This window comes from Astyanax mexicanus, chromosome 7, assembly GCF_023375975.1.
Source record: "Astyanax mexicanus isolate ESR-SI-001 chromosome 7, AstMex3_surface, whole genome shotgun sequence".
NCBI classification, from domain to species: Eukaryota; Metazoa; Chordata; class Actinopteri; order Characiformes; family Acestrorhamphidae; genus Astyanax; species Astyanax mexicanus.
Window position 1 is genome coordinate 41,233,855 of NC_064414.1, and position 19,701 is coordinate 41,253,555.

General features: G+C 37.6%; 1 protein-coding gene across 7 annotated transcripts in view; it reads right to left on the bottom strand.

The window, feature by feature from the left end:
- The window catches only part of cpeb3 (cytoplasmic polyadenylation element binding protein 3), a 71,627-nt gene that overhangs the window by 26,116 nt on the left and 25,810 nt on the right, over positions 1–19,701 (bottom strand). For all 7 annotated transcript variants that reach the window (XM_049481688.1, XM_049481690.1, XM_049481685.1 and 4 more), the window contains one exon: positions 8,057–8,110. In XM_049481688.1, the coding sequence (XP_049337645.1) occupies positions 8,057–8,110 (54 nt within the window). The remainder of the gene's footprint in view (positions 1–8,056; positions 8,111–19,701) is intronic.

Here is a 19,701-nt window from a genome sequence, read left to right on the forward strand (position 1 = left end):
CCCTCCTCTGGTCTCTACTGCGCAGAATCGGGTGGCAGGATCGCCAACATGGTGGAAGATTTTGGCTTCATTTTCATTGAATGAATGGGAACGGCGACACGGCGTCCATCTTTTTTTACAGTCTCTGGTTTCCTATATCACCCAGTTGGAAATATCAAAAATGTATAGATCTATTGAACCTCATTAAATGGGACCTCACAAACAGGTTAATCAAATAATATCTCCATCAATGTCAGACATCAATTCAGACATTCAGGCACAAAAAAGACAATAACGAAGGGTGGTTACTTTATATGTAATACTTTATATGTAATACTGTAGATTAGTGCTGGGCAGTATACCAGTTTAAGATCCGTTATGCATTTTTCACATACCACCATACCGCTAGAGGCGCTGTGGAGCGCTGTGCAGCACAGCACCGCCAAAGAAGCACACTAGCAGATCTCGCTAGAGTTAAAATAACAAGTTAATACACTGTAGTAACAGCAGCTCAGCTGTGTTGAGTCTCACGCTGTCCTGCCTGGAGAAACATGAGAACAGTACTCCTGAAGCTTCTGCTGCTGATTCCTTGCAATACGAGTAACTATAGACTTTTTACATATATTAATACTGTAGCTTAAAGGATAGAATGTACAGTTAATGTACACTGAACTGAGTGAATGTGTGTGTATTCAACTGGAGAACCAAGAGAATTGTGATAAACAGATAAACAGCTGCTTAAGCTGCTGTGCTTTTCACAAGCTGGCTGTTTTCCAGCTAAGCTATGATAAGGCATGAGCTGTACAGAGCTAGTATAGTAACATAAGCATTTATACAGGGCTAGTGTAATAACATTAGCATATGTTTGTTAACCAAAAGACCAGCCTCCTTTCTCTGTGAGTGAATTTCACACACATGTAACTTAAACACTGAGCACTACTGAGGTAAATGTATTACTAAAACAGAACCGATTAAGTACATTTATGAACAGAACAGCACTGCTGAAGTAAATGTGCTGTACTTTATTGGTTTGTTTGCTGAGATAAGTTTTCAATAAATGTTTTTCTTTATAAAGCAAGACAAAATGTTTTACATTTATGCCATTCAATTTATTCAGTGGTGAAAATGTGTTTAATTAATGCAGCTGATCAGTAATTATGTGTGTAGTAACATCCCTGGTACAGCTGAGGATGACCCTGGCAAATACCTAATGAGCTGAAGAGCTCATCATCTACTGTGTTACTGTCAATGGACAATTTGTACCATTGATATTGATAGGAAAAATTCAGTACTCCTTTAACATACACATTTAACAAGACTTTACAAAGGAGATATCACAGTTAGAACAACATTAAAAATGTCAAATTGAAAAGACAGTTTTCCATAGGTAATTTATGGGTAATAGAGTCTTATTTTAGTTTAGTGTTTTAATAAGCAAGAAGTACAAGACTGTACTTCCAGCTCAATTTTAGAGTAGGAATATGGCTGGCTTATTGCATGTGCACTGTTATCAAGTATCTGATTGCGACAAATAAAATATGAATGACACGTGACCCACTTTTACCCAGCGGTTATGCCTATACAGCACTTGATCACGCACCCAGCACACATTACTGTGCACGCCATCTCATCATCTGCCCTGATCACCTCTCACCTGGATCACAAGAGTCATTAAGGCAGAGATCTCTCTACACACAGCCCTATATTCACAACAGCAGATCACTGCTGATTACCCAATTTCATTAGTTGTGTAATAGATTTCAAATACAGACACATTCCAGAAGTCCATTCACATTAATGCTGTGGAAATGTTGCACTAATTCAGAGGAAATTCTGGTGGCGGCTGCAGCGGCTGAGCTGTTCTGGTCTGGAACCCACCCACTCCAACCGAGGGGCCAAAGGTAAGCCTGTCTAAGAGCAGATAAGGAGTGTGTGCATACACACTCTGCTCACTGCATGTGTACAGAGAGACTCAAAACTGAAACCCCATCATTAGTAACTGCTGCTATTCTCATAGCACAGACACTGCTGGCCCAGGAAGCACAGGTCTTGTCGTCCAGTGTTTAGGATTCATTTAGGGCTGTTATTTCAAATCTGGAACACCTCCACATTCTCCAGACAGTTGTGCTAAATGGCTGCTTCCCACATGCCTCACATTCTTGCTTTTTCCATCCTCTGTAGTACAGTCCAACAAGAGGATGGAATATTATATCTGGAACCGAATAAGACAGTCTGTTTACATGGCCAGGTTTAGGGGCTTATGGATTCGGTTCTATTTCTATGAAAAGATTTTTCTTTTTGAATTTTAAGTTTTTTAGGATTAGTGCTAATGGCCTATTAATTCTGAACACACCTAGATACTAGACAACTGAAAATGCTGTGTATATTTAGAAGGACTTTGGAATGGTACAACTACAGGGGCCACATTTAGATCCCACCACTCTTAGGTTGGTTTATACTTCTAAATTGAGTCAACCTGTTGTCTATGGTGTTTATACTCGTGTTGGTGCGTCTGCTTCGTCCTGCAGTTTAAGCACAAAGGCGGGAAGGTGTAGGTGGAAACATGAGGCTTGGCAGACCAATCAAAGCTTCTGCATTTTGCGCCGTGTTTTTACATTTCTTGAGAAGTACAGATTGGTCATTAGGAATCATACCTCCAATTTAGCATCTCTACTGGTGCTCAGACTTTAAGACTAAAAAGTATAAGGAAAAAGAGACAGTCTGGCTAAAGCTAACCAAACAGGACCATATTAGGGAGCTTTATATATAAGCACTACATAGATGTGAACACCTTTGGATTATAATCAAGAGAAAGATGGATTATCACAAGCCATCAAACCAAGCTGAACTGCTTTAATTTTTGCACCAGGAGTGGCATAAAGTTATCCAAAAGCAGTAGGGAGAAATGTTGTCTGTAGTTTATAGAAATAATCAACAATGTTCATTTTACTCAAACATATACCTATAAATAGCAAAATCAGAGAGAATTATTTTTATTCAATATTCATTTCTTAAATTTTAAATGCATTTATTTAGAATAGACATTTGCTGAATAAATACAACATAAATAAACAGATTTTAAACCAAGTCATCATACAATATCATCCCATGCAAATTAAGGTTATGTTTGCATATTAAACAATACAAGCCTATAGATCCCTTTCCTCTCCACACTATTTCTGTGTTAACCCACCACCACTTCAGCCCAAGACTAGCCCCCTCACTCCCTCACTCCGACCACCCAGCCTCAGCTTCAGCGCTCTGCTGCGGCAGCATCATAGCATGTGTCACACTATCCTGTAAGAGCTCAGCAGGGAGGACGACAGGCCTGAATACAGCTCACGCTGAGGCTGCTAGAACAGAGCCTTCAATGAGCTAAAGAGTCACACTGCGAATCTCTTTATAAACTCCCCCCAACACCAGCCTGCCAGAGACAGGCCAATATGGCCCAGTGTAGAGAGGCTCCAATTGTGTGGCATTCTCACTGCTGGAGGACAAGACTGAGCCCAGACTGGAGGATCCCACATTCAGGGCTTTTCATTAAAAGGGTCTCTGTGTGCCTTGCTGCTAAGAGCAGGCACAGAGACGTCTGACTGCAAGAGGTCAGGGGGTCCGGAGCGCCTGGTAACGAGGGGGAGACGGCGAGGGACACAGCCACCGTGTGTCTTGTGAAACCATATTAGCCAACCCCACTGAGGGACGAAGAACAGGAGGAGGAGGAGGGAGAATTCAGTCTGAAGTTGAAAAGTTTCATAGGGCGGCATTTGCTTTGGGCCAAATGGTAGAAGGTTAAGTTGACCTGCTTGAGGTTTCTGTCTCCTTGTGTGAGAATAATTGCCGTCACCATTTAAAAGGAACAGCAATTAGTAGAAGATGTAGCCCAGAGCTGGATCTTGGCACAGATCTAATAACGGTACAGTATAACTGTAGAATATCTCTTCTAGAACATTCAAAACCTTGAATGTTGATCTTGAAATAACACTCAGAGTACAGATGACTTTTCCTCCTCTAGAGAAAAATAGTGTTGAATAATTTATATTGGTGATGTCACACAAAAACCTTAATTCTCCATTTTTTAATTTTTTCTCTTTTTCACATACTGTGAATCTAAAGTTTTGCTTTACATTGAGTCCAAATTGTATCAGCGTTCAAATTCCTATCACATTCTGTCACATGTCTACAAATCAGAGACTTATCTGATTTAGAAGCACATATAAAATGCTTCAAATCTGATTTAAAAAGACTTTAAAAATCTGTTCTCTGCTAAAATAATTAAATGTAGAAATCAATTGTTCTCTTTTATAAATGCAACTATTGGCAAAGACATTGAAAAATGTGTATATCATTGCTGGCATGCAAATGAATTCGTCTCTTAAATCTTCCTAACTTCAAATGAACGTAAAAAAATTAAAAATAAACAAATTAAAAATATAAAAGTTTTTCTAATGGCCACTTTGGTCTGTCACACAATAGTTACACTATTAACTTATCAATATGGACATGACTCAATAACTCAATTATTTTAGCTGATCTTAATGTTACAGTACTCATGTGATCACTTAGTAAGGCAATCCCATTTACATGAATGAGGCTGCATGTCTAATTGTTTAAAAACGAACCTTTTTTACATACGACATTTGAAAAAAATATTTATTTATTTATTCATTTATCTAAATATTCAAATATTCTTAATATTAAAAGTTAATTAAAACAGGGGTGAAATTGTATTATTATTATGTTATTATCAAATTCATATGTTATACATTATATTGTATAGAATATATAATTTCTTTAAAACAGGTTTGTACAAAAAAAAATGCATTGTTGTGACAAATTATTTCAAAAAGCAAAGGAAAAAATGTTTTTTTTTTTTTTATGTCAGACTAACATTAGGCTGTAGCAATACCTCGTGGCAGTATTCCCACTCCTCAGTACAAATAGTTCTGAGGGTGTGGTGAATGGAGGAAGAGAGCCACCGGCTCAGCTCGGCCGTTTCCTTCATTCCACTACTGTTCTTCTACTGTTCCCACTCAACGCCTGCCCAAACCAGACTGCTGCACAGCCAGGCCACAAAAATCTCCATCATCAAAGCTGTGGCTTCCCCTCCTGAGAGGAGCCTCTCAGAACACTCACTCAACCTGTCTGAGACAGCAGAGCGGACTGCAGCGTGACGGAAAACAGCAGAGACTGGCATACACTAGTCTGAGTCTTTAAAAGTGTGCAGTTTACTGTACATTTAAGCAGTGTATATTTAAATAAACACAGAATAGAACATTTTAATGTTTGATTAGTTTAAGAATTGTGTGAAAAAAGGAGATTATTACACTGAAAGGTCACATGTCATGGGGCAGGAGGTAGTATACTATACCATGACCTGAGCTACAGACCATGTAAGATAAAGAATGCTACAATCATCTGTGGGATATGTGCAATCACCAATCATGATAATTACCACCCGCTACACTGTACACTCTGGGTGGTGATGCTTTCTAATATATATATATTCCTGGTACTTCTCTTTTCAGAAATGTATTGGCCCATTCATAGGGGACTTGCTATCAGGCCTTGCTCCAAATCTGATCATTTGTGTTATCGGTGTTCAACCTCAGTCACAAGATAACACCTCACAACTCATACAGGTGTGGGGCTTCCCAAGCAGTGCCATAAGGCAATGTTTTAATTCACAAAATCAGTCAAAGTGTAGACTAAAAGAATATACAAATATATAAACCTATAATCATGTTAGAAATACTTGATATTATTGTCAGTAATGTAGATAGATACCATTGACACTGTAGCATATTAAAAACTGAATTTTTTCATATTCCTAACAACTTCTAATATGGGTTTATAAATCTGAACTGCTGTTATTAATTTACAAGACATTTTAAGTCTGTTTCTGATGAACATTTAGTTAAAAATGTGCCCTATTTACTGTTCTTAGGAAGAATTATTATCCCAAAATCACGAACATTCACCAATGTTATCTTATTTGCTTATTTGCTAAATTTACAGAGCAGACGTGTGAACAAGTCTGTGGGGGAAACGCAACTTTTTTTTTTAAGACTTTTCCCAAAAACTAGATCTTTTTGAATAAGGCTGAATTCATATAAGGGGATCTTTTTTTAAGGCTTTAAGGCTGTATCACTGTTTCTATCTATTTGTGGATATGAACATAGCTCTCACTGTCGAGTTGTTTACACGCTTCAGAGTGGTGCAATATTACAGCCACCAACAAGGAGAACAAAACTAAACAGCTTAATATTAATAAACATAATCCCAACATGAGTTTGTTAATCAAAACTGGCTCTGTTCCTAGAACACCACGCCTCCCCCTCCCCCCCACGTCTCCCCCTCCCCCCCACCAACAGCTTTGCTCCCAGTTTGTTCCCTATGGCTGCGCAGCACCTGCTGAAGGGGACAAACTGGGGATATAATCTTTCAGCTCTGTTATTTTTAGGTGAAGCTGCTCATGTCTGCAGACTACAGTGCTTCAGTCCATACAGATCTCTCAGCTGAAAATACAGCACTCTGTATGTTCAGAAACACTCAGTCAGTGTTTGCAGTGACCTGTCAAACTCCGGAACTCCACACACTCGGGAGGTCAAATCAACAGGCTACATATAGCTGAAAATCAGACAGAAACCGCACTCTTAAAAATAAAGATGCTAATAACAAACCATGTGTGTAATAGAGATGCATTAGTGAGTATAACTTACCGTATTTCGTGCACTATAAGGCACGCTGGATTATAGGGCTTACTATCAATAAAAGTCTAAGGTGCATTATGCGACACTAGTAAGGAACAGGGATGTTGCCATTTTTTCCTTCTAATTTATCAGGTCTCGCCGCTGGGTTAAGCTAAGCTAAGTTAAGTAAACAAAACTATGTATATAAGAAAAAAAAGACATTAACAGTCGAGTGCTGAATGTTAATCTACACAGATTTCTCCTCTGAAAACTGTTTATTTGGGTGAGTAAAGCACATCCGTTTATTTACAGTAAGCTTAGATTTCCAGATTTCCACTAATGCCGCCCGACAGCCCTACTTTAAGGAACCCTGAGGGATACCATGAGCCAGGGCGATATTAGTTAGCAGTTCGTTCCACGTAGGTTTTTTTTTTTTTTTACATGGTGAACACACAGAATATTTGCCTCTAAATTTCGAAAGAGCTAGCATGTAGCACGGTTTGTGGCTAATGCTAATGATGCTCCAGCAGTGCTAGCCAGGGTTAGCAGCAGGCTACATTCCGATCTACTCATCTATGAATGGTGAAAGACCTAGCACTTAGCATAGCACGGTTAGTGGCTAATGCTAATGCTGCTCCAGTAGTGCTAGCCAGGGTTAGCAGCAGGCTATATAATGCTGTATAATGACTCCTGTATAATACTGTACTTCAGTGGAGTGGCTTTACTGCTCCTTACAACCTGACTGGTAACTTTCATACATAAGGCACACCAGATTATAAGGTGCACTATCAATTTTTGGGAAAATTAAAGGATTTCAAGCGTGCCTTATAGTGCTAAAAATATGGTAAATTGAAGAAATTGTTATAGACAAATAAAAACTCCTTTTACAAACAAACATTAAACACTAATTTCAACAGGACAATGCTTGCCCACATACTGCTGCCATATTAAAGCTTGCCATGAAAATTCAGATGCTATGCCATGGCTAGGTGCATTGCCAGACCTATACCTATTGAGTATGTGTGGGATGCTCTTGGACGTGCTATTAACACTACCATCACCCCTACTGAAGAATCTGCAGCAATATTAGAGCTGCATGGGACAGGTTAACATAAGACATCATTAGGAACCTCTACAACCACATGCCGAGATGTCTGGCATGTTTTTTTAGACACGTGTTACACACTACTTCTGTACATGTAAGCTTAATGTATATTACCCATATCCCAACTACAACCCACCTACATCTATACCCCAACATCAGTTCATCTAGTGTTTAATATATTATATGATGTATTATTGGCAAGTTCACATGCATTTCAAATATATGTGCATTGTTAATATTTGTGCAGTCAGACTGAATAAAACTGAGGAAAAAAATAACTTACTCAGTGGCATTATGTGTTCAGCTGCTGGGTGGTGAAAGTTCAAACCCATGCGTCCTATAGAAAAACACAACAAAAGGAGCAGATTAGTACTAAAATAATACAAATCAAAACAACAAATAATAGGATACAAACATGTATCTTACTCTACAGTTCTGCTTCTCTAGCTTTAAAACTTACCTGAGTCCAAACTATGTGCTATTACTTTATTTAGTGTTTTTCCCCCCCATTTTCAACCCAATGTATAAGGCCAATTTCCCAACCCTCTTATTAGGACTCCCTCTATCACTAGTGATGCCTCAACACCAGGAGGGTGAAGACTAGCACATGCCTCCTCCGACACATGCAAAGTCAGCCACCGCCTCTGCAGCATTGAAGAGTAGCATCACAGAACGCCCAGAGGAAAGCGCAGCGACACGGTTTTGATACATCAGCTCACAGATGCCTTGTGCCGCGGACATCACCCTTTGGAGTGATGTGGGGAGAGAGCACCATCTAACCACCCAGAGAGAGCAAGTATAATTGCACTCCCTCAGGGCTCCGGCAGCTGATAGCAAGCTGCATAAACAGGATTCGAACTGATGATCTCCTGATCATAGTGGCAGCGTTTATCCAGCTGGAGATCTCTGAGCCCCTGTGTTTTAAGTTTAAATTTTAATGCTACAGCATATGACAATCAGAAGCCACTCCTAAAGGCTTACGTCACCTAGCTTTGCCAAATATTCACACAAAGCAATCTAGACTCTTCATCTACATAGTTCCCCAATGGTGGAACAAACTACCTTCCACTACCAGATCAGGAGCATCCCTCACTGTCTTTAAGAAACTCCTGAAGACAGAGCTCTTCAAAGAGCACTTACTCTCCTAACACCTCTAACAAACAAACAACTTCTAACCTCATTTCCTTCTTCCCTTTTTTTCCTCCTCTTTCCCAATATTTCCCCTTGGCCTTCTTCAGGCCCTGTCTAAAATGTTTTTGCCTTGAACTTCTATGTCCTCTATTGTTAAATGTACATCATTATTGTAAGTCGCTTTGGATTAAAGCGTCTGCCAAATGTAATGTAATGTAACATAGTGTAAAAGCCAAAGTTATTCATAACAACAGGACCACTGAAAATACCTCAGACATGTCCACTCGCAGTGTTAACCAGCTAAGCCGAGGCTGAGGCCTGCGATTGTGCAGCATAAAGGGAGCTTCACAGCTCAGACAATGGAGAGCAGAATGCTGGGAATTTGACAGAGAATGCATTTTGCTCCAGCTCAGCCACACCACCCCATCCCAGCTGGGGAGAGAGAAGTGCCAACTGTAGAATAAATCTCTCTGTCTCTCTGTTCCCCTTTTCTCTCTCTGTCACACACACACACACACACGCCTCGAACAAGCCATATATATATAATTTACAACACGTAATATTAACAGTAAGATTACAGGGTTGGACAAATTATCTATATATAACAATACATTGCATAATTTTCATTAGGTTTTTTAATATGTGACATAAAATATCAACATTTGTTATTTAAATTAATGTTTTTTTTTTCATTTATTATTCTGTAAGTTTATGTTACACAGATTGAAAAGACACATTTTCAATCAGCGGCAGAACTGTTCTAATTTATGGCCGTTTATGTCTATTAGGTGTGGCATTATTCTACATGTTATTTCCTTTGTCCATTACAGCTCTCAGTTAAACTCAGTAACTCAGTACATTACACTATTCTAATTAAAAGCTTATAAAAAAAAGTCTTACGGAGAAGAAAACAGTAAGATTAATTGTGAAGTAATTACATTTCTGTTGTAATTAATTTGTTTAATTTTTTTATTGATTGACACAAGTATATACAGTTCCATTCTCATTTTATGTTTTTATTTTTTTATTTTTACTCTACATTGTAAACTAATACTGAAGTCATCCAGACTACGAAGGGAAACATATGAAATCAAGTTGTAACTTAAAAGTCTTAAACAAACCAAAATACTCTGCAAAGCTTTTAGGTGCTCTTATCTTAACTTGTGGTTTCTGAGGCTGGTAACTCTGATGAATTTATCCTTTGCAACAGAGGAAACTCTTGCTCTGCCTACAGACTTTTTTTTTTTCTTTGCAGTAACTGATTGTAAATGTTGGAAAGTAGTTGGGGTGAATTAAAATAAACTAAAGTAATATAACATGTTAACAAAAACTTAGGTAAATTAATACAAGAACAATAAATTCAATACAACTATTTATACTCCTGTAAAAAATGATCAGGATAATAAAAAAGCTATAATCAAAGAAACTCATCATTTTTAAGTGTTCTCTTATTTATTTTTTTGCCATGAGCTGTATATTTATATAATCATCCTGCCATACATTAGTGGACAAAGTGGAGTAATGGAGCAGTAATAAGTAAGTAATAAGACAGCTTGAGGCAGAGGATCTTAGGGAGCCAACTGTAGAATAAATCTCTCTGTCTCTCTGTTCCCCTTTTCTCTCTCTGTCTTTCAGACACACACACACACACACACACACACACACACACACACACACGCCTCGAACAAGCCATATATATATAATTTACAACACGTAATATTAACAGTAAGATTACAGGGTTGGACAAATTATCTATATATAACAATACATTGCATAATTTTCATTAGGTTTTTTAATATGTGACATAAAATATCAACATTTGTTATTTAAATTAATGTTTTTTTTTTTCATTTATTATTCTGTAAGTTTATGTTACACAGATTGAAAAGACACATTTTCAATCAGCGGCAGAACTGTTCTAATTTATGGCCGTTTATGTCTATTCAGTACATTACACTATTCTAATTAAAAGCTTATAAAAAAAAGTCTTACGGAGAAGAAAACAGTAAGATTAATTGTGAAGTAATTACATTTCTGTTGTAATTAATTTGTTTAATTTTTTTATTGATTGACACAAGTATATACAGTTCCATTCTCATTTTATGTTTTTATTTTTTTATTTTTACTCTACATTGTAAACTAATACTGAAGTCATCCAGACTACGAAGGGAAACATATGAAATCAAGTTGTAACTTAAAAGTCTTAAACAAACCAAAATACTCTGCAAAGCTTTTAGGTGCTCTTATCTTAACTTGTGGTTTCTGAGGCTGGTAACTCTGATGAATTTATCCTTTGCAACAGAGGAAACTCTTGCTCTGCCTACAGACTTTTTTTTTTTCTTTGCAGTAACTGATTGTAAATGTTGGAAAGTAGTTGGGGTGAATTAAAATAAACTAAAGTAATATAACATGTTAACAAAAACTTAGGTAAATTAATACAAGAACAATAAATTCAATACAACTATTTATACTCCTGTAAAAAATGATCAGGATAATAAAAAAGCTATAATTTTCCATTTCCAACGAACCTGCAGTTTTACAAATTCCCAAAAAATAAATGTTTCAGAATTTTATATAGTAGGATGTGGCTTTTTCAGAGGCTTAGCTATATTAACCAACCCTGCAGTGTGCAGGATGTATTTAAGCCTGTATAGATGTATAGAGATTTTCACAAGCTACAGCATGGTGTAATATAACAGCCACCAGGAAAGAGAGCAAAACAGTGACTTATGTGCACAATTTTTGTTACAAAATGTAACTGAAATCGGCTCAAATTCGTGGAGAATTCCCATTCACTAAAATCCCCTTCCATTATTATATTACAATCATGTCCTGTATGTGTAAAAAAAGCTGCTGACTCAACAGCCATTACAAAAGCCTTTACCAGTAGAGTTTAGCAACTGCTGAATGTGTGAAATGTCAGAAATCAGCTCGCCTCGTCTTGAGTGGCACTAACTCACCCTGTGGTGCCACCTGCTTTTCTCACAGGGGACGCCTGCAGCTTTAACAGGCTGCGACTGGCTTGTATGCAAACACATTGGCAGCGATAAAGCACCTGTGAGAATTTGCACAGAAGGGTCACACAGTTCCGGAGGCAGAGCGAGCACCCCTCACACTCACACTATAAAGTCAATCAGCACTACTGACAGCACACTAGTGCAACACACTGTTGTTTCAGATCACTTTGACTAGTGTTTGATCTTCTTAAAAGACAGTAAAAACTTAGAAAACAGACTATTGTGGGACAAAATATCAATATTGCGATACATCTTATCACTCGTTTATCACTCGTTTGTGACACATTAAAGATATGCGACATCAAATGTTACCATTTAAACTGAAAAATTGAAACGCTCCCTAAGATCCTCTGCCTCAAGCTGTCTTATTACTTACTTATTACTGCTCCATTACTCCACTTTGTCCACTAATGTATGGCAGGATGATTATATAAATATACAGCTCTGGCAAAAAAAAAATAAGAGAACACTTAAAAATGATGAGTTTCTTTGATTTACCAAATTGAAAACCTCAATTTATCAAGAGGAATATAATCAAGAGAAAGATGGATGACCAGGAGTGACATAAAGTTATCCAAAAGCAGTGTGTAAGACTGGTGGAGGAGAACATGCCATGGTGCATGAAAACTGTGATTAAAACCAGAGTTAATCCACCAAATATGGATTTCTGAACTCTTAAAACTTTATGAATATGAACTTGTTTTCTTTGCATTATTTGAGGTCTGAAAGCTCTGCATCTTTTTTTTATTTCAGCCATTTCTCATTTTCTGCAAATAAATGCTCTAAATGACAATATTTTTATTTAAAATTTGGGAGAAATGTTGTCTGTAGTTTATAGAATAAAACAATAATGTCCATTTTGCTCAAACATATACCTATAAATAGCAAAATCAGAGAAACTGCTGGGTCTCTTAATTTTTTTCCAGAGCTGTATTTAAAACATGATATAAAACACAACTCCTCAAAAGTGGACACTTTTGGTGGGGCAGAACCACATCCATTAAAATACTGACAATAAAGCAGAGGTGAGCACTCCAGCTCAAATCTAACTCTAGTTAGAGATGAACAATAGAGTGCCATTTTTTTTTTTTACCATTATTGTGAAAAATGCATTATAATGCACTTTTCTTAGTATATCACTGACATCATCAATACTACATTCATTTGGAACAGCTATAAACTCAGATTAAATAGTCAAATAAAGGATGCATTCTGCTGCTTAGAAAGTGGTCTGCCTTCAGCTTGACTTTTGGGGTAAAAACCTGAGTGACAGCTCAGTCATTTTCCTGTGTTTATTAGACTGACTGAAGAGAAAAGAATCCTGAATTTGCAATCAATCTCTGCCATCACACGCCCCCACTGCTGCCATTACCAAACAGTGCAATCATCCCAATTTGACTGCCAGCAGTGCTGTCCAGACATCTCTGCACCAACAGCCACCTGACTGTGGAGATAATCTGATAAACCTGATAAACGTGATAAAACTGAAAAAGGCAATGCTGAATAACACATTTTGGAAAAAGGTGAATGAAGCAACTCTTTTTCCAGCATATACCTGAAGAAAAAATGTGGAACTGACAGATGTCTCACTGTTACTGTGTCTGCGTCATGAATTACTGCACTACTTTCGATTGTGAATGGCTAAAGCTTTATATATGTACATATAGTCATCACTATCACTATTACTGTGTATTTGCTTAAGAAATATATATCGTACTAAAAATTGTCCAGTTGAATTTTTCACACAGTGAAAGTTGGTTTACATTACATGGCTCTTTAATACAATTTAATTTCATTCCATTTTATAGTTAATAGTAACAATCAAGATGTTTTGATTAATAGATACAATCCTACTGTTTAAAGGGTTTTGTACTGAGTCTCCTTCACTTAATAAGACCTTTTTGTTTAATAACCAATAAATACATAGGTACAAAAATAATGTGTGAAAGTTTCTAAACAGCATTATGTGAAAAAAATGACATTTATTGCTTCCCCCTACAATCAGAAGGTTGAATTATAGCTTTGAGTCCTTTCACTCCTAAAAGATAAGCATGGTGCTTCTCGTCTCACCAGAGTTAAATAGTGCCATTAACAGCATGCCCAACCTACACAGCAAAATTGACAAGTGTTACATTAATGAATTTTACACTGTGAAAGTTAGTTCAAACTACATTACTGTTTAATACAACTGTTTTATTTTATTCCATTTTATACTTAATAGTAACAATCAAGATTTTTATTACGCATAGATACAATCCTACTATTTTCAGGTTTCTGTACTGGGGGTTATTTCAGCACTGTATGGAGTCATATAATTACTTTATGTAACTCTCATTAGTGTTTGAATTTATTTTTTAGTTTGTATATTTTCTAAACTTCACCCAAAACTATATACCAGAGCATCTATAAAACATTATAAAATGTAAGCTATACCATAGAATAAATTACTAAAAGCTTTATTTAGAACAAGAGAAACAATCAAAAGCTGCAAAGAAATTCAGTAGTTCTCTCATAACACAATAGCTTTTGGGTGGAGACCCTTATCTACCCTCCAACCCAACACCAAGAGGGTGAATAACGCTCCATCAGGGAAACCACCACAACTAATAACACCAACTTTGTGGATTTTTTATCACTGAGGATTGTTCGAAAAATTTCCAGTGTAAAATATGTTAACACTGTGATTTTAACACTGTGGATTTTACAGTGTAGTGCGATAGAGATGCTATTTGCCTTGATACAGGTCAACACAATACTAAAACTGTTATTAATAAGATGCTTTAATTTCCAAGAGACCATCAACACATGTTCCCACATTTGGAATAATGAATATGAGTTGTAAATAACGCTCCATCACAACTAATTACACCATCTCTATGGACTGTTTATCACTGAGAGTTGTTCGAAAACTCCCAGTGATGTAAAACATGTTTAAACTGTGATTTTAACACTGTGGATTTTACTGTGTAGTGTGGTTGAGATGCTATTGCCTTTTTTTAGGTTAACATGATATTAAAGCTGTAAAAAATAAAAAAATGCTACATATTGTTGCTTTAATTTCCAAGGAACCATCAACACATGTTCTCACATTCCTATTACTTCTTACTATAACTCATCCAGTTTACATAGTTTCCTGAATATTAACGACCCTTAAAAGGTAGTAAATGTCAGGGAGTTTAAGTGGTTAAATGTTACAGTTTTATATAGATAATAGTTCCTTTTAAAGCAGTGATGTCACGCGTCCTCAGAGGCTGGTAATCTTTATATATTTCCCTTAACGTCATGTACCCCCCCAAAAAAATCACAAAAGACAAAAACAACTTGACTGACATTCTCCATTCACAACACGAGTTAACCGGACAGCGGGGAGAACTCCATGTTTCTCTTCAACATTCTGGCGTACGCTCAAGCGCTCGGCATGCCAGAGGGGCAGAACGTAACAGCTCTGATCTCTCCTCCATTAGGCCGACACGTTCCCGCAGAACAGAAGCTCTACTCAGGGTCGAAGTGCTAATAACACCCCTGATCTCAGAGGAGTAGCAGAGAGACAGCTCTTACTGACTCTGCCATGTTCCATATGTGTGAGGGAAAGTGCCAAGCCTTTACCCCACCACCACCAACACCTCCCCCCCTCTCACACCCACCAGTCCTAAAATAGAGCTGGATCTGTGCCGCGAGCATTAGGATGGTAATCACGTAGTGCGCTAGTGACATTTCCTCACTGGGGTCCCTGCGCCTATGCTAATTCTGGGTTTCCTTTTCTTGCACTGAGTTACCGTAATTTGATTGGATCTCCAAAGTGTGTGGAAATTGTTGGATTTCTTTTTTTAACTTTCGACCAAAAGAAAGGTATTTTTCCCTGATGTGGCATCAACTCATAGGGTTTCAATCCGGTATTATCCAGAACTGATCCTGATAATTATATAATTGATCTAGAGATGCATTATTAATTTTTATTCCCTACTGATGCTAATTACATTACATTATATTACATAGCATTTAGCGAATGCTTTTATCCAGAGACTTACAAATAATGATGTACATTAGCCATAAAGAACACAGAACTTCAAGGCAAAAACATTTTTGACAGTGATTATAGGAGGCCAAGGGGGAATAGTGGGATAGAGGAGGAATACAAAAGCGGTTATAAATGAGGTTAGAATAGTTACTTTGTTAGGGGTGTTAGGAGAATTTGTTAGGGGTGTTAGTGATAATTTTCCCAAAAATTATCAGTGCGCAGTTTTAATCCAGTGCGACTTATGTATGAATTCTACCAGTCAGGTTGTAAGGAGCAGTAAAGCCACTCCGCTGTAGTGCAGCATTATAGAATGAATTTTCATTGTTTTTAACAATAATATTCATTTTTTCCAAACATATACCCATAAATAGCAAAATCAGAGAAACTGATTCAAAAACTAAAGTGGTCTCTTTTTTTTCCAGAGCTGTATATTGTATGTGGCCTCAATACTCAACTTAAAATATTGCCCATTAGGGGTGGGCGATATGGCCCTAAAATAATATCACGATATTTCATGGTATTATCGTGATAACGATACTCTTGGTGATGTGACAAAAAAGTAAAAAATACACTACTGTAAAAAAACAAAACTTACATTTTATTATTGTATACAATATGATTTTGCACGCCTCTAACTAAGATATTTAAAAAAACAAGCAGATTTTAGCAGATTGGTAACAGAAGTCATGATACTACTAATAATAATGAACTCCATACATCTCCATATAGGTTGGCTGGAAGTCCACATAAATTACTCCATAAACTCCAGCTAGTTCAGAATGCAGCCGCAAGAGTGCTTACCAGAGCTAGAAAGTTCGATCACATTACACCTATTCTTTCATCCCTACATTGGCTACCTGTTAGATTTCGTATAGATTATAAAATACTTCTCCTGACATATAAATCCCTCAATGGTCTGGCCCCGCAATATCTACAGGAACTCCTTACTCCTTACAATCCGCCGTGTTCACTCCGCTCCCAAGACGCTGGCCTGTTATTAGTCCCGCGTATTAGAAAAAGCTATGCAGGAGGAAGAGCGTTCTTTTATAAAGCTCCCCAACTTTGGAATAGCCTCCCTATTAATATACGGGACTCAGACACACTCTCAATCTTTGAATCTAGACTCAAAACATTTGTATTTGCTCAAGCTTTTGAGTAATGTCTCATTACAATTTTCTTCCTCTTACAGCTTATCCAGCAAATATAAACCCTGTCCTAATCATCTGCTTTCTCTTTCTCTCCCCATGTCCTGAGCTGCTGCTACCAGTGCCCATCCCACTCCAGCAGAGTTTTATAAAACCATTCTAACCCCTTTTTCTTCCCTCCCCTCTCTGTTCTCTATCTCTATCTTTCTCACATGTGCTGAGACGCCTGGCCGGCCGGTCTTCCTAGATGTGTCCGTCTGTGGTTCCAGCTTTCAGGAATCAGCCCGGTCCTTCTACTCATCAGAATTATTTCACAACCCTTCTAACTTCTGCTTTTTTTTTCTCTTCCTTTCCTTTCTGTTTTCTCTATCTATCTCTTTTACATGTATGGAGATGCCCTGTTCCTGATGTTCCCAGCCTGGCTCTCCACTGCCCGCTGTGTTGTTCTCCGGCTCTGCAACCCTGCACTGATTACCATTAACACACTCAGTATCTGTTTCTGTATTAGCCATAGCTCTATAGTTTGTGCCCATCACATTCTTATATTCATAAATTAGTACCTGTTATATTAGCCATAGTTCACATTAATTCTCTGTACTGTTTTTGTTCTGTTATTTGTTTGTTGTTTGTTTGTACTGAGCGGGTCAACCCGAGTAGGATGGGTTCCTCGGACTGAGTCTTGGTTCCTTCCAAGGTTTCTTCCTCTTAAAGGGAGTTTTTCCTTGCCACTGTGTCACCATAAAATTGGCATCTCTGTGGTGCTGCTCATAAGAGGCGTGGACCTGTTTTTCCTGTAAAGCGGCTTTGTGACAACCTTTGTTGTAAAAAGCGCTATATAAATAAAATTGAATTGAATTGAATTGAATATATCCAGGATTAAAGTAAAATAAATGATACTGGGCAGACATAATCTGTCTCTAGTAGATATTTAATAGGAAATGAGAACAAAAACAGCCAAAAAAGTAGGACCCTGATGTGATAATTAGGGGCGAGTGTTATGGCACGATATTTCAGGGTATAGTATCATTCACGATATTCAAAAATGTTGCCGACATTATCGTATATGACACCCCTATCGTGTATGACACCCCTATTGCCAATTGTGTTCACTTGCATGCATTTTAGCAGAGATATATCGCATTTATAGTAAATCTATAAGCAAAGTCATACCCATCAAGACTTCACAACTTACAACATCAGTATATACTATGAAGAACTGTGTGAACTTAACAGGATATTTGCAAGCAGTGTGTAAAATCAGCGAGCTCTATCTTGCCCCCCCTGAACAGGCCAATGGAAGGGCATGCATTTATAGCTGATTAGATATATATAGAACGTGATATCCCTTTACACATTACACTTTTAAACACGCTTAGAGGGTGGCAGCAGTGCAGTCGGGCAGACCAAACAAACCTGCTGACTCTGAAGATGCCAACTCTGTAATGAGAGGGTGTTGACCCAAGGTCCTGAACTATAATCTGACGATATGGCAAAAATCCAGATCACAATATATTGCTTCATTTTGCTTGATACAATATAATTTCAATATCAACATCAACAGAATAAAAGCCACCACCCTTGGTGTATATAATCACACACTTAGTGATATGGTAAAAATATTATATGACAATATTACAGTATTTATCATATTTAAACATGCAGACAAATTTTGCTGAACACCATCCAATTAAATAGAATTTTACACTCTCTGTAATGATACGTGCAATTGGGTCTGTGTTCTTTTAGTACTAATGATATCCTTTTTTAAGCTTACTGTTGATAAGTTCATATTCATAAAGATTTAAGAGTTCAGAAATCAATATTTGGTGGAATTACCCTCGTTTTTAATCACAGTTTCCATCCATCTTGGCATGTTCTCCTCCATCAGTCTTACACACTGCTTTTGGATAACTTTATGCCACTCTTGGTGCAAAAATTCAAGCAGTTCAAAAAAACCTTTTTTTAAGTAACCTCTTATTTTTTTCCAGACCTGTATATACGTTGTTTTTTTTTTCCTTACACCCCTATTCACCACAATCAGACTGCACTTGTAATGTGTAGCAGACTCAACAAAGAAAATTATCATATTTTTTATAAACTGACAACAAAACTAACCAGGTCTTTGCTGGGTATATAAGCTAAAGTCACAAATGCCAAACTAGCCACAATACAAACAATACACTGTACCAACACCCACACCCACACCCACTCTTCACATATTAGTAAAGATCTGTAAGTCATTCTCCCTCTCACACTCTCGAACAAAAACACACACACACAGTTAATCCCTGTGTCCGCTTGCTATCTATCCTGTGCTTGACACACCTGTTTCTTAGCCTGGAGTCAACAAACCTCCTCTGCACCATATAAAGTCACCATGTATTCCCTGCCCTACTAAACGAGCTGCTGTGAGAGGCCTGAGCTGCAGATATGGAGTGGGTACAGGAGCTGAGGGCAGGGCTGTGGAGCCGTGGGGCCTCATGCGGATACACAAACCAGAGCCATGTGAACACCGGTGTCACTATAGCATACACTAAACACTTTATTCCCAGACACGCAGCTCAGTTAATGGTGTACAGACTGGCTTAATGCTGTAAGAGTGGATGATACAGCATAT